The 15612-nt window shown below is 41.9% G+C and overlaps 1 protein-coding gene across 1 annotated transcript in view; it reads right to left on the bottom strand.

The window, feature by feature from the left end:
• The window catches only part of ATP8A2 (ATPase phospholipid transporting 8A2), a 558954-nt gene that overhangs the window by 42726 nt on the left and 500616 nt on the right, over nucleotides 1-15612 (bottom strand). Inside the window, exon 33 of the mRNA XM_014581486.3 lies at nucleotides 11023-11111. Coding sequence (XP_014436972.2) covers nucleotides 11023-11111 — 89 coding nt within the window. The remainder of the gene's footprint in view (nucleotides 1-11022; nucleotides 11112-15612) is intronic.

Genomic DNA, 15612 nt, shown 5'->3' with positions numbered 1-15612 from the left:
TAGACAGTTTTTAGGAGATAAAGCCTGCTTTAAGCTTCGGGCTATTAACTCTTATAATCTTTCCAATTGACTTTGCTTCCACATTCCACTTAATATGACTAAATATGTTAAAACATTGACCTTGAACTTATCTCCTGCCCTTAAAAGAGACAATATCGAGTACAATAGTCTTGAGGAATTTTAAAGTCTGAATAAGTTTGGAACTTTAAAAAATCCTTCTGATTTACTTTCATATATAAAGAAATCTGGAAAAGTACAAACTATCCAATCTCTTCAGAGACTCTTATGTTCATCTTCAAGTTTCCATTCAGCATAAGAGTTTAGAGAGATGCTTTTCTTTTCCCTCCTCAGAGTGAACATTGAATCCAGAATGTAAACATAATGGGACCTTAGCAACAGAGTCCAGTTAGTGAAGTATAGTAAAAGCAAGTAATGCATTGAGAATTTCCACCATAGCTATAAAATATTGTTGCCTTAAAGTCTGAGCATCAAAGTTATTTTTAAGTACAGGTTGAACCTCTCTAGACTGGCACTTTCTGATCCAGCAAGATCCATGATCTAGCATGATTTTAGTTCTCTGGATGTTTGCTTATCATGGGTGTGGCCAAGTTTCCTGCAGTCCCATAAAGTTTTGAGCCACCAGTCTGACTCTCAGTGTTCTGTGCTGTTATTTAGCTCTAATTTACTCCTTAAGGTCTTCTAAGAGTCCAGTAAGCAGTGGAAATGTTGGTAATGCTGCTAGACAATACTGACCTCCTGTGGCCTGGCAACTTCTCTGGTTCGGCACCAGTTGAGTCCTAAGGGTGCCGGACTAGAGAGGTTCAACCTGTAATACAAAACAATAGACTATCTGGGTGCTGCATCCCAGATGGATATGTAGAAAATACTGATATAAAGCCATGTCATTGTCATATTATTGGATAATTTCTAGGAGTAAGGACCTCATTAAAACAGGCAGTAACATATGTGTAAAAGAGGCTAATGATAATTCATCCATGTGTTTCTAAAGAATAGCTGCTACAAAATGAAACTTTTATTCTTCAAGGCTTTATTCAGTGGCGAACTTCCCATGGATTTCAGTGGGAGCAGGGAGAGGCACTTTGCCAGACTGTTTTTTCCAGAATGGTAGAAACTAGCCTTTGAAACAGGAAAAGAAAGATACACGGTGGCTGTACCCCGTACTTCACAAAATATCTTAGCTCTGTGATCATTTCTCATGATTGTTCCATATAGTTGATTAGCAGGCAGTGTGGAAGCACTGTAGAAAGACAGGTTTTCTTCAAGAATGCTCAGAGTGTAAAACAGAAATGCATTCAGGGCACAACTGCACATTTTAGAGACATGCCCATGTTCTGAGCGGTGCAGAGCCTCGCTAACCTAGGGGATGCTGGAGGAATTCTGGAGGCATGTGTTTGCAGAGGCACCCCAGTGGTAGGAGTTGTGTATTCCCATGACAGCTCTGCCATGGCTACACCTTTTCCCCCTCTGAGGTGTTCTGTGTCCCAGGGGAACATAGCTGGAGTATTTTCTGTGCTTCACGGATTTTATCTGTGCCCAGCTGCTGTTGCAGAGAGCTACGAGAAAGGAGAATGCAGAGGGTCTCTTTATATTCTCCCTTCATCTTTTCCATTGGCAGAGCAGATGGGTTCAATCTGGACTTAATAAGGCCTAGATCTTTTACACATTTCAAGATTTATTAATTAATGTGTGACTCCTGAAAATTCGGACAACAGCACTAAACAATAATGGTTCAAGAGCAATATTAATTACTTGTCCCTTTGCCCCAGTTCACAACAAACTGCTTCATCAGATGATTCCCTTGTATCCTGATAGGCCCAATTCTGCAATCCTTAAGGGTGATGAGTAGCAATTATTCACACAAACAATCCCAGTGACTTCTGTGGACCATCACAACTTAGTAAGTGATTCTTATTCAAAGAGTTTACTCCTGGGGAATTTCTGCGCCACTGCGCATGCACAGAATTAATTCCCCCACAGATTTCTTCTCTGCAGAATATAGACTTTGCAGCGAGATGCTGCAATTACACATTTGGCCCGCCAGGGGCTGCTGTGGTTCCAGAAGAGGGCAGCCAGCCAGAGAGGCTGTATTCTTCACAGTGAGGGGGCACCAGGTAGACAAAATGGGGCACACAGGGCTGCTGAGATATGTGTCACAGAATGGGGTTCAGAAGAGCTAGTTGGGGAATGGATTGGGGGAAAGTATCAGGAGCTAGTGGGGTGACAGCATTGAATCAGGGGCTGAATGGGAGGGAGACTACAGGCCCAAATGAGAATGGGGGCAGTAGGGAGGCTGCAGGGGCACATGAGGACAGGGGTATGGAGTTCATGGGCACAGATATGCCTGACTGAATGGGAGAGACAAGGGATTAGACAGTGTTTTTATGGGGGAGGCTACCCACATCCCTAATAACCCTCCCCCCAAAACACACCTGCTCCATGCTTCTCTCATGCATACCCAACAACCCTCTAGGTTTGTTTCCAGGCTCCTTCCCTCAACTCCTCTATTACTCCTGACTTTGCCAAGACTTTTTACTGCTTCTGAGGGGTGCAGGATAAATTTCTGTGTTGTAATTCAAATTCATGACTCAAAGTTCTATATTAATATGCACAGTAAGGAACCAATGTGTCAAAAAAATTCTAATTTTTTTTGTCTGTACTGTCACAGACATACTTGTTGACAGATATTTTGAAATAAATTACAAAAATAATTGAAAATGGCATGATTATATTGTGTTATTTTGACAAATAAAATATGCAGAATTTTAAAATATTTTAAAATATTGGACACAGAATTTTTATTTTTTTGGTGCAGAATTCCTTCAGGAGGAAGAGTTGCAGAATTTGGACTTCTATAAGAAAGAAAAAAAACCCTATATATTTCCCAAAGCAGCAGTTAGGAAACTGGGGCCAGAGTTAACAATGTGATACTGAAGCCAAGCTCTTAATAGTAAACTTCCTCCTCTTTCTGAAAAGAAAGGAAAATTTTCCACATTTTCTTGATTCAGTAAAGAGGTTTCAGGTACAGAGCTGCAGGGAACATGGGAGATAGGAGATATGTTGACAACTGTAGCCTAAATAACAAAGGAAATATAAAACTAGTTGGAACTTGCCAACATTACAAATTTCTAGAATGGGATACAGTATCCCAGTTTAGAAATAAAAAGATTTGCATGGGTCTGGAAATATACTTGTTCATGTCCCTTTCAGTATTTTACCAGATGTAAATTGTACTCTGCACTTACTCTGTTTTGGCAGCATTCCATACTGAAATTTAGCATATGTCTTTTGGGTCACAGAAATGCCCTTTCTGTGGACATATGCTTCATGTCCAAAAGGAACTGAAAGGGGTAAACTCTATGACCATGAAAAAGCCAGAGCTTCTGGAATTTTATGTCTGACAATGGATTCCGCTGAATTATAGACAGCAGCCTGTAGCCATTGCTACAGAAAAAAAAACCTGTCTAGTCCTAATTTCCAGGGGCTTTGGTCATAGCTCAAGTTTTGCATGGCAAGCCTCTTGGAAAGGAAACAGAACTTTACTCCTTACATATGGTAGTGCTGATAGCTGTGACATTTCATTTATTCTAGTTTAAATGTTAATGGTGTTAATTTTACAATGATGTCTAAAAAAGTCTTGTTTGGAAGAACAGATTCCTTGCTTAACAGTGATAGGAGCCTCTGTTTAAAATCAGTTGGATAATACCCAGTAAATCAATCTATATTTATCTAGTCAGCTTCACAATCTATGTACATTCTTGTCTGAATGAATAAAAAGTTACTGTTGCTGAAATCAAACATAAAAACATACAAAGAATTATTCAGGTTGGGTCAGTAATAGATATTGAATGACTAATAGGTTCTGAAGATTGGCTCTTTATCAAATTTTACAATTCTTTAGTAATTATTGCTGAGCACTACTAGTAAGAAGAGAAGGCAATTTGAGGGCACATTTAACTGTCTAAACTAGGGATGTGAATGGGTAACCGGTTAACCGGTAAGCATCTCTGGGTAAGTGATTAACTGATACCTGAGAGCAGCACCCCACGGAGGGCTGTTTCAGTTCAGGTGGGATGGGATTGGGAGCAAAGTTCCCTCTATGCTGTGTGGCAGCACAGCCTTGCAGCTGCTTAATGAACCCGGCCCAGCCAGGGGCAAAGGACTCCGCACACGTGTCCCTACTAGCTGGGAGAGACTCACTGCTCTGTCCTCAGCAGAGAGCTGCTTCTGATGCTGAGGGAGAAGTGCCTCTCCCCCAGCCAGGCAGCACCGTGCATGAAGCCATGAGACCCTGGCTGAGCAGGGCTCATTAAGTAGCTGTGGGATTGTGCTGACACACAGCTTAGAAGGAACCTTGGTCGGGAGTTGGCCCCCCTGCACGAGGGGTAGGGGTGGCGAGAGTAGGCCTGGGAGAAAAAGCTGGAAGCCCCAAATGCCGGGGACGGGACTGAAAGTGGCAGCCCTGCATACAGGGGTTGGGGATCCTGCTTAATTGGTTAACTGGTTAAACGCAAAGTTTACATCCCTAGTCATGAGAATAGTTCCATTGAATTCCAAGTGGGTAAAATTAAGCAATGCATAACTCTTTACAGGATAGGGGTTACACCAAGTGACCAGATTTTCAGGGGTAGAAGTCAGGCCACTTATATGCCTCATTATAGGTACCCAAGTTTGATTTTTTTTTTTTGGCCTCAGTAATTGCGGGACTTTATCATTTTCAATAGAGAAGTCTCCTTGGATTAAACAAAACACTGCAATACAATGACCATGTTAAATCCTATCATGCTCCAATGTAAATGTTATGTTACAAGTCTCAGAGCAATAGCCATGTTAGTCTGTAACTTAAAATAAACATTAAAAAAGTAGCACCTTAGCCCTGATCTACACTAGGAAATTATTTCAGAATGCCCTCCCCCCCTCATTATTTTGAAATAACAAGGGGAGCGGAGCGTCCATACTACAAAGTCTCTTATTTGGAAATAGCATTAGTGTGGACACTCTGCTGCTGCTCATTTGAAATAATGGGCCTCCCGAGGCCATGCACAGCACAGCTGCACTTGCTCTTGCCACAACCTGCCAGCTGCACTGCTCCCCTTCTCCTGAAGAACTTTTAAAACTACAGGCTGCAGGAAAAGGGCATGGAGTAGGCCACCAGCAAGCTCCCTGGCTTTCCATTCTAGGCCCCAGAATATGGGGCGGTGGGACCTTGAGGACAGCTGAAGCCTCACAAACTGAATGACACAGATGCGAATCCCAGCCTCATTCTCCCTTTTCCCCCATTAGAGGCTCTTTCCTCAGTCCCTCTCATTTTATATCCCCCAAATAAACAGACTTGTTTGTTCAAACCATAAAGACTTTTTAATTTGCTCTTCAGAGGATGGCGGAAGGTGGGAAGGGAGGGCAGGGGAAGAGAGGGGTGGGGGAGGAAAGGCTCATAGAGGGAATGCAGGGCCCCCCCCTTGTAGAATGGACCAGAGGAGAGACTCACAGCTGGCCTTGACTGAAACTCTCCCTCAAGGCCTCCCAGATGAGCACAGCCCCTTGATGTGCTCATCGAATAGCACTGGTATACGGCTGCCCTGGCCAGCAGTTCAGCCTCTACCCCCCGCCCTCACAGGAAAATCTCCCCCTTGCTTTCGCATAGATTGTGGAGCACACAGCAGGCTGCAACCGAGGAGGGGATGTTGCACTCATTGAAGTCCAGGCAGGTAAGAAGACTCCTGAATCTCCTCTTCAAGTGGCAATGCACATTCAACGACCATGAAGCATCTGCTCAGCCTGGCATCGAAGTTCTCCTTGGTTTGGTCCAGACTGTCCATGTAGAGCTTCATGAGCCAGAGGAGCAAGGGGTAGGCTGCATTGCCCAGGATGAAGATGGGCATGTCCACATCCTCGACCCTGATGGTGTGGTTGGGGGAAAAAGTTCCAGCATGCATATTCTATGAGCTCCAGAAGATGCGGGCATCATGCTTCTTCCCCGACCAGCCAATGATGATGTCCATGAAGCATCCCTTGTGGTCTACCCCTGGGCCTGCCGCACCATCAAGAAGTATCCCTTCCTGTTTATATAGTCCGAGGCACAGTGGTCAGGGGCTAGGATGGGGATGGTCGTGCCATCTATATAGCCCTCCCACAGTTGGAGAAGCCCATGGTGGGAAAGTCATCCACAATGGTGTCGACTTTTCCCAGAGTGATGACCCTCCATAGTAACATGTTGTTGATAGCCTTGGCTACCTGCAGGCGCACAGCCCTAACTCTGGATTTCCTCATGCTGAACTGGTTCTCAACGGAGCAGTAGCTGTCCAGTGTGGTGAGCTTCCACAGGGCGACACACTTCTGTAGGGGGATGGCGGGTTGCAGTTGGGTGTCCTGTCACCTGAGGACAGGGGTGAGCCATTTGCAAGCTCCAGGAAGGTAGCCTTCTGTATGCGAAAGTTCTGGAGCCACTGCTGGTCAGCCCATTTCAGCATGATGATGTGGTCCCACCAGTCTGAACTGATCTCCCCCTGCCAGAAGCGACATTCCACAGTATCCAGAGGACTTAGGGACATGTGCAGCAGCAGGAGCACCATAATCTGGATGAAAAGGTCCTTTGGTTCAGGCTGGTTGTCGTTGTGCTGGAGCAGCATGTGGGTAGTTTGGATGAATTGCGCCACGAGGTACAGCACAAGGCCTATGAGCCTCGCAGCAGCAGCAGCTGCTCCATGGTGTTAGTGCTGTGGTGTCCATAAGGGCAACCAGAGCACACTGCGTCCATTTGGTGTCCCGAGAGGAGGTAGGCAGTGGAGAAGTAGTATGTGAGATGCAGCCGTAGAGAGGAGCCCATGAAAGCATGTGTCGCAGCTTGCCTAACCAAGCAGCCACAAGAAGTATCCACTCTCCTGATGCCATTCCCAGAGTGCTTCTAAATTCGTGGCAGGCTCCAATCAGTGTGGACGTGCTATCCCAAAATAATTCTGAGCAATTCTGATGTTCCTCCATGGCATAGATGCACTATTTCGAATTTGTTACGTCAGGAGTTATTATTTCAATTTTACTTATTTTGAAATTATTTCCTAGTGTAGACATGCCCCTAGAGCAGTGGTTCTCAACTCGTTTCAGTCCACGGACCACCAGGACAATCAAAAAATGTTCGTGGACCACCTCCTTTTTGAGACATGATAAAAAAGAGCAGACAACGAACATTTTGCTTTGAAGTTTATTTCTTACTAACAGATTTTTGGATTCTCTTCTCACTGACAAGCTTTTCAATGTTTGGAGTGGTACTTGATAATGCACAACGAATATTGCTTTCCACTGCAAGCCGATTCCTCTTTTTGCAGGAACAAATGTGCAACAAACACGAAAATCCAGTCTCACACATATAAGTTGATGCAAATGGCAAAAGAAATCTTACTGCGTGTGCTGACAGATTTGGGCAACTCCCAGTCATGCTGGCCCAAAATTTCTCTATGGTAGACTGCTGGTACACGTCTTGAGCCACCAAATCATTTTTCAGATCCAAGAATGCCTCCTGCAGATCCTCTGGAACACTATTAACATCTGTTGTAAATGGATTCCTGATGAAAGATAATCCATCCCTTGTCCTATCCACCTCCAGAAAGTATCTTTGGAATTTGTCTCGTAGCTTCTGTAAATGATCGAGAATTTGCATCTAAATGGCTTCCTTTTCCCCGAGCATGGCATCCACATATGGAAATTGAACCAAATTATTGCCTTCGACTCTTACGATCCAGAGTTCCAATTTGCCAAGAAAAGCCTTGATGATGCTTTGGTGAGAGAACAGATTTGCACCTTTCCCTTGCAGCTGAAGAGTCAGTTTGTTCAAGATTCCAAAAATATCGCCAAGATCCGCAAGTTCTAAATTTTACTGCGTCAGCACATTTCGGAATTCCTCTTTCCCTTGAACCTGGAGAAATAAATCCAACTCCTCTCTCAATTGAAAAACTCTGTTGAATACATTCCCTGCTGACACCACCATACAGAAGTATAGAACAGCAACACATCAAAGTCGGAACCCATGTCCAGGCAAAATCTTTTGAACAGCCTGGTGTGGTGATGTGATTCACCACTTTCACCAACCCTTTGAAAATGGTGTTCAGTTGATCAGGCAATGTTTTTGATGCCAAAGCTTCCCTATGAATGAAGCAATGAACTCCAGTTATCATTGGAGCGTGCTGTTTCACCAGCGTTTGGAAGCCCGATCTTGAGCCCAGCATGGGAGGTTCACCATCAGTGGTGACACCCACAAGATTTACCCAATCCAGACCATGTACTTCAAAGAAATTGTTAACAATTTCCATCACATCCTGAGCCTTTGTGGTGGTATCAAGAGTCTTACATCTTTGAAGTCTCCCTAACCATGTATCGTGCGAACACCAATAGCTGAGAGCACAATGCGACGTCGGTTGATTCGTCCAATTGTATGGCAAACAATGGAGACTTCTTTATTTCATCCACAACTTGTTTACTGATGTTCTGTGATATCTCATTTATCCGTCTTGATACTGTGTCGTTAGAGACAGATATATCATTCGGCTTCCTCGCTGCTTCCTCACCAAGAACAAGCCGCACCATTTCTTTTGAACAGGAGAGCACAAGTTGCTCTACAATGGTATGAGGCTTCTTGGCCTGAGCAACTTTGTATGCAACAATGTAGGAAGTGCACACTGCATTGCTTGTCTTATTGTAGAATGCACTTGTTGAGTCAAGGTGCTGCCATTTCAGACCTGATAACTGCCGCTCAAAATAATCTTCATCCTTTTGCAACAAGTTGGGGTGACACTTTTCGAGATGGAGTTTCAGCTTAGCCGGCTTCATTGAGTCATTTCCCAAGACTTTGAAACAAATAACACATTGTGGCAAATCCATGCCTTCTTTTTCTTGCCAAGTGAAGCTGAATTTGATGTAGTCCTCCGAATGTTTGCGCTTGACATTTTTTCCTGTCATTGCCATTATAAACAAACTACATCACACCTATAAAACGGCACATGTAGCACAGGACGAACGACACAGCATCCGCTCAGCACGATGGTAGCAGCTACACTGATGCTCAGAGACTCAGACGGAAGTTACTGGCAACACAACACGGTTGCATCCTACGTGATGCTATGGATGACACGCTGCGTGCTTGTGAACACGGCGTAAATCAGCCTAACGGCAGCGCCTGCTCACGCCGTTTGACTTTGGACAATGTTCCTGTGGACCACCGAAAAAGTCACCATGGACCACCAGTTGAGAACCACAGCCCTAGAGACTAACAGAAAAAATATACAGTACCACGAGCTTTCATGAGCACAACCCACTTCTTCAGAGGAGCGGAGCAAGAGGCACAGAGAGGCAGCAAGTTTCATATATTAATCTTGCTATCTTCCTATTCCACCAGGCCTTTTTCTGTAGAACACAATTAAACATGAGAGTACCTTTAATAAGGACTGTATTGGAAATGCATTCTTCAGATCACCAGTTTTCTTCTTCAAGCAGAAAGTTGCTGCTAATATAGTGAGTCCATGAGAATCACTTAATTTAGGCTGAGCATCAAGAAAAAAAACCTTTACAGATCTTAACAGTCAGGAATATGACATTCTACAAGGGAAGAAGTGGAAATCTTATAGGCTGAAAAATCTCAGAGGGATAGTCATGTTAGTCTGTAACTTTAAAAACAAGGGGTTCTGTGGCACCTTATAAACTCACCAAAATATACAGGATTATGAGCATTTGTGGGTAAAACCCACTTTATCAGATGAATCGGAGTGGAAATAACAGAAATCAAGAGATGTATACAACATCAGAAGAAGGTCCTGTCAATTGTGGGACCCCAGTCAATGAGGCTAATTAAGTGGGCTGGATGTGTCCCACACATAGCTTTTGACGTGGATATGCAGATGTTAAAGGTGGGAGAAATTGGCTTTGTAATACACCAACTAGTTCATGTCTTTGTTCAAGACCAGGATAACGGTGTCAAATCTGTAGACAAATTCCAGTTCTGCAGACTCTCTCTGTAATTGGTTAGTGAAATTTGTTTGTAGAAGAATGGCTACTTTTAAAACCATGATTGAAGGATCAGGCAGGTTAAAATGGTCCCCTACATGTTTATGTGAGTTACCATTTCTGACGTCTGATTTGTGTCCATTTATCCTTTGTAATGGAGACTGTCTATTTTGGCCAAAGAGTAGCTGACAAGCCACTGCATGATTGTAGAGAAACAGATTTCAAATGAAACATGCAGACAAAATACAAAATAATTACCTATAGAAAGAGACACTGTTTCTCGGCCTACGCATTAACAAACTGTTACATTCCATTTTGTGGCTATCTAGTTAAAATGAATAAATTTCTGTCCTCTCCTAATGCAGACAGGACATCTTTGGGGCCTAAAACAATTGGTCCTCATTTAGAAATATACAATGCAAATAGCTACAACAAAAAAGAACTTTATTGACCACAGTGAAGCCCATACCCTTGGAAAGTATTTCATGGCTCTCTTAGGGCATGTCTATACTGCAGGGCAAAAGTCAAATTAAGATACTCAACTGTAGCTACATCAATTGCAATCTTAAGTCAAAATAGCTTAATTCGGCTTTTGGCATTGTGTACACAGCAGGAAGTTGAAGGAAGAACACTTTTCCTTCAACTTCCCTTACTCTTCGTGAAATGAGGATTACAAGAGTTGGAGTAAGAAGTCCTCCATCTCGAAATTGTTTCAAAATAACTGCTTGCTGTGTAGACGTGCAGTTTATTTCAAAATAATGACAGTTATTCTGAAATAATGCTGCTGTGTAGACGTATCCTTAGTTATTAATCCATTTATATTGCTTGTGTTATTACAGATGACGACCTCACACAGCTCTGAGTCAGATTCTATAAGTACTTTTGCTTGTCACTATAATTTAGCACTCAGATAAAGTGTTAACTATGTAACTGAAAGAAGCTGAATTGAATGAACAATAGATGAAGAATGATTTATACAACAATATTAATTACTGTTGTATCCTTTAAACTTACGCTCTCCATGCCACATCTTTAACAAGGCACACGGTGGGCACCAGAAATAAACCAAGCCAGAAGTATCCACATCTCAGCACCATTCCTGCCTATGAAGAAACAGAAATAATTAAGGGATGGATCAGCTTCATGTCATTGTGAATAGGTGGTTGTCACTACCTCTGAAAAAGAATAGGAAGGTGACAACATTATTAAATATACATACAGGGCCAGATCCAAAGCCTTTTGAAGTAAATGAAAACAATCTTATTGACTTCACTGGGATTTAGATCTGGCCTATAATACTTAAAGAGTAATTATACTTTCCATTGGTTTCATCCCTTTTATTTGAAGGATGTCAAAATGTTTTAGAAGCACACAGACAAACCATACTTATTGCTAAGACCACTGTTGATCTAAATCTGTGAATCCACATATTCACACAGATACATACATAAAGTCATGTGATGTATAAATTTAGCATGCACCATTGACCTTCTTTCTTTCCCTCTGCCAAATCCTTCAGGGCTCATTTGAACATTCTTGACCTTTGAACAGCTTCAAATAGCTGTCATTTAAAAAAAATTATCAGTCGGTCACAGAAATGTTTCAGCCTTCTCCCATTTAAATATGGAATTTCCTCCCAAAATGTCTCCTACCTGAGATCCAGCATGGGCCAGATTCACGCCCTTCCCCATGACAAGTTTTCTATAACTTGTAATATTTCACATCTTTGCAGGGTTAGCAACAAAAACATTAGCATTTGGACAGTGTTATTTCCAGAATTCCAATGAGGCCCAGCACTCATGTCTAGTCCTGGAAGGCCCAAAGATAAATTTACTTCAAGTCATGGCAGTGCTATTTGTAGACAATCAATTTTGGGTAATTTGTTGAGTTTTTCTTATGTCTCCCCCTCTGAACCTTGTACATTTAGACTAATGATAATAAGGACATCTCACTACAGGACAAGGGATACAAAAACAGTTCCTATAAAATGTTTAACTAACTAACTAACTAACTAACTAACTAACTAACTAACTAACTGTGTTTTTCTACAATTGTGACATATATAGGATATGTGATGTGGAGGTGTGGTGTAAGGGGGTTATTAGCATTTCTTTGGAATGAGCTGTGTAACTTACTTGTTCTCTCAGTATTCACAAATGATGTTCCTGTTCCACATTTAATCTTATAAACCTTTATCCTACATTATCTTTTATTTTATGCAAAAAAGAGAGAGAGAGTCATTTATTTACACCTCTAAGGCATCCATCCAATGGCATTTATACACTCTGGTGCATGTATACACAAAGGCTACGTCTACATTGGCCGCGAGTATTTGCGCAAGAACACTGACGTTCTACTGTATGAAATCAGTGCTTCTTGCGCAAATACTCTGACGCTCCCGCTCAGGGATAAGTCCTCTTGCGCAAATATTCTTGCACAAGAGGCCAGTGTAGACAGGTAACATCAATTTATTGCGCAATAAAGCCCGATGGCTAAAATGGCCATTGGAGCTTTCTTGCGCAAGAGAGCGTCTACACTGGCACGGATGCTTTTACACAAAAGCAAATCTTTTGCACAAAGGCACATGCCAGTATAGACGCTCTCTTACTCAAATACTCTACCGCAAAAACTCTTGCATTTAGAGTATTTGCACTAAATCTTGCCAGTCTAGATGTAGCCAGACTCACACAAGTAGAACAGCTGGCTCACCACCAAAATGCAGATACATTTGATTAAACTGTTCAATAATTTTGGGAAGAAGTGAAGAACACAGTGAGTAACTGAAACTTCAGGGGAATTTAAGTAGATGTAATAAGGGAATTTAGATATTAGGAATGTAAAATCCCATTTAATTGGTTAACCAGTTAAATGCGATGTTTAACTGGTTAACCATTTAAAAGGGGGATCGGGAGGGGACCTGCTCCAATTCCCATCAGTTAACTAGAACTGGTAAACATCATTCATAAAGGTTAACCCATCACCCAGTAACTAGTTAATCTTTCACATCCCTATTAGGTATGCATGGAGTGCAAAAAGAATACAAACTGTAATTTGGACTTGTGGTAAGTACTGTAGGATTTTCAGTTACACCTGGTGCTTAGGACCTTCATTTTACATTTCAGTAGAAAAAACAGTCCTCAAACGATGCAGAAGCACTGGTTCAGTATTAAGAATGGTCATATTGGGTGAGATCAATGGACCATCTAGCCCAGTCTTCTGACTGCCAACATTGGCCAAAGCCAGGTGCTTCGGAGGGAATGGACAGCACAAATAGTCACCAAGTGATTCATCCCTATTGCCAATTCCCAGTTTCTGGCAAACTGAGACGAGGGATGTCATCCTGTCCATCCTTGCTAATAGCCTGCATGAACTTATCTTGTTCTTCTTTGAAATCAGTATTGATTCTGAAGAGAAAACAGCCACACATTCAACTGCTACAACATCTATCTGTAGCACTTGGAGTTCTCCTTGATCTCTTATAGTTTATTTATAGGTGGCCATTTCACAGTGCAACTGTAGTTAGCAACAATTTGTCCCTGATTAGCATTGGTTTGGGTAGGTATTCCTGAGATGTCATTCATCAGTTGTTGGATGTCAATCCTTCTATGCTATTTCTGGAGTGACAGATTAGTGGCAAATCTTTTACTGCAAGAGAAACTCAAATTCACTGAGCGCTAAAACACTTGTGTGGTTTTATAGATACTTTGGCACCCACTAGAAGAGGAAGTAAACAAATTCCAGTCTGAGAATCAGTTCTAGGTTATTTGTGATCTCTCAGGCCTGCTTTCAGATTAGAAATGCCTGCACCACAAAAGGCTAGTTTTGATGTGTGGTGCTTTATCTAACAAGGGAAAATCTCTACAGCCATATTACAAATCCAAAACCAGAAATGTAATGTAAGCAAACAAAAACAGTGGTAAAATACCCTCCTAGGGTACATCTACACAGCAACATTATTTTGAAATAACTAGTCCGCATCTACACAGCAGGCAGTTATTTCGAAATAATGTCAAAATACTGTCAAGCTGGAGGACTTCTTACTCCGACTCCTGTAACCCTCATTGCACGAGGAGTAAGAGAAGTTGGGGCAACAGTGCTCTATTTTGAAATAAGTGCTGTGTAAATGCTCCTAATTTCAAAATAAGCTACTCAGTTGACATAGCTCAATTTGTATAGCTTATTTTGAGTTAAGTCCTGTTGTGTAGACGCACCCCTAATGACCTCGTTACATTGCCTTGGGTTTGCTCTTGCAGGCCTTGCGCATACTAGTAGTCCTTACTTACATGAATACTCCCAGTGACCTAGCTGGATTACTGACACAAATGCAAGCATTGCAGGAGGGCAATTCATACACATGTCTTAATATTTGTACTTTTGCTATTTTTTGCTCTGTTTTTTCCCTTCAGTGTTGAATTTAGCCTTGAGGAAGTAAGCTTAATATACAGACAAGTCTGAGAACAAATTAAATAAAAATTTAAATATAATTATTTTTCAATCTTGTCAGTTTAATTAATGGTTATCATAGGCAGCAGGTTTAATAGGCTAGAGAAGGCTAAACAACTCCTGGTGCAGCTGCTGCATGCTGGATTGTGGGTTTTTACTTTTTCTGTCAAGGGCACGAGAGACCCACATGCATCTGAGGAGGAGTACCTAGAGGGACACAACTTAAAAAAGTACACCCTTATGTCTGTTTTTAAATATACTGCTTACTAATTTCATCAGGTGACCCCTAGTTCCTGTGTTATGTTAAGGGTAAAACTATCACTTTTTCCATCATGATTTTATGGACCTCTATCATATCCACTCTTTGTCTAAGCTTCTCATATGAAAGCTATTCCGTATCCCTAATTTCTTTTGTTGCCCTCCTCCACCATTTCCCCTGTTCTAATATATCTTTTTTGAGAAGGGGCAGCCAGAACTACACAAAGAATTGAAGTGAGGGAGTTCAATGGCTGTACATAATAGCACTGTGATATTTTCTGTCTCACTGTTTATCCCTTTCCTAATGGTTCCTATCATTCTGTTAGCTCCTTACACTGCTGCTGCACACTGAGCAGATGTTTCAAGAGAAATCCATGATGACTCTATGATTTCTTCCTTGAGTGGTAACAGCCAGTGCAGACACCATCATTGTGTATGCATAGTTGGGACCATGTTTTCCAACTGGAATTACTTTGCATGTATCAAACACTGAATTTCAACTGCCATTTTTTTACCCAGTTTTGTGAGATCCCTTTGTAAGTTTTCACAGTCAGCCTTGGACTTACCTATCTTGAATAATTTGTATCATCTGCAAATTTTACTTCAATGTTTACCCCATTTTCCAGATAATTTTTGAACATGTTGAACAGCATTGGCCCCAGTACAGATCCATGGTGGACTCCATGTTTATCTTTCTCCCCCCCCCCCGCTCCATTTTTAATCGGTTACTGATACATCAGGGGATCTTTCCCCTGACTGCTTACTTTGCTTAAGAGATTTTTGTGCGGGACCTTGTCAAAGGTTTTCTGAAAGTCCAGGTACACAGATCCATTTGTTTGTTGATCTTGTCTACATGTTTGTTGAACCTCTCAAAAAATAGTAACAGAATGGTGAAGTATGATT

Source organism: Pelodiscus sinensis, chromosome 1, assembly GCF_049634645.1.
Source record: "Pelodiscus sinensis isolate JC-2024 chromosome 1, ASM4963464v1, whole genome shotgun sequence".
Taxonomy (NCBI): Eukaryota; Metazoa; Chordata; order Testudines; family Trionychidae; genus Pelodiscus; species Pelodiscus sinensis.
The sequence above is the reverse complement of the archived record's forward strand: the minus strand, read 5'-3'. Positions and strand labels throughout refer to the sequence as shown.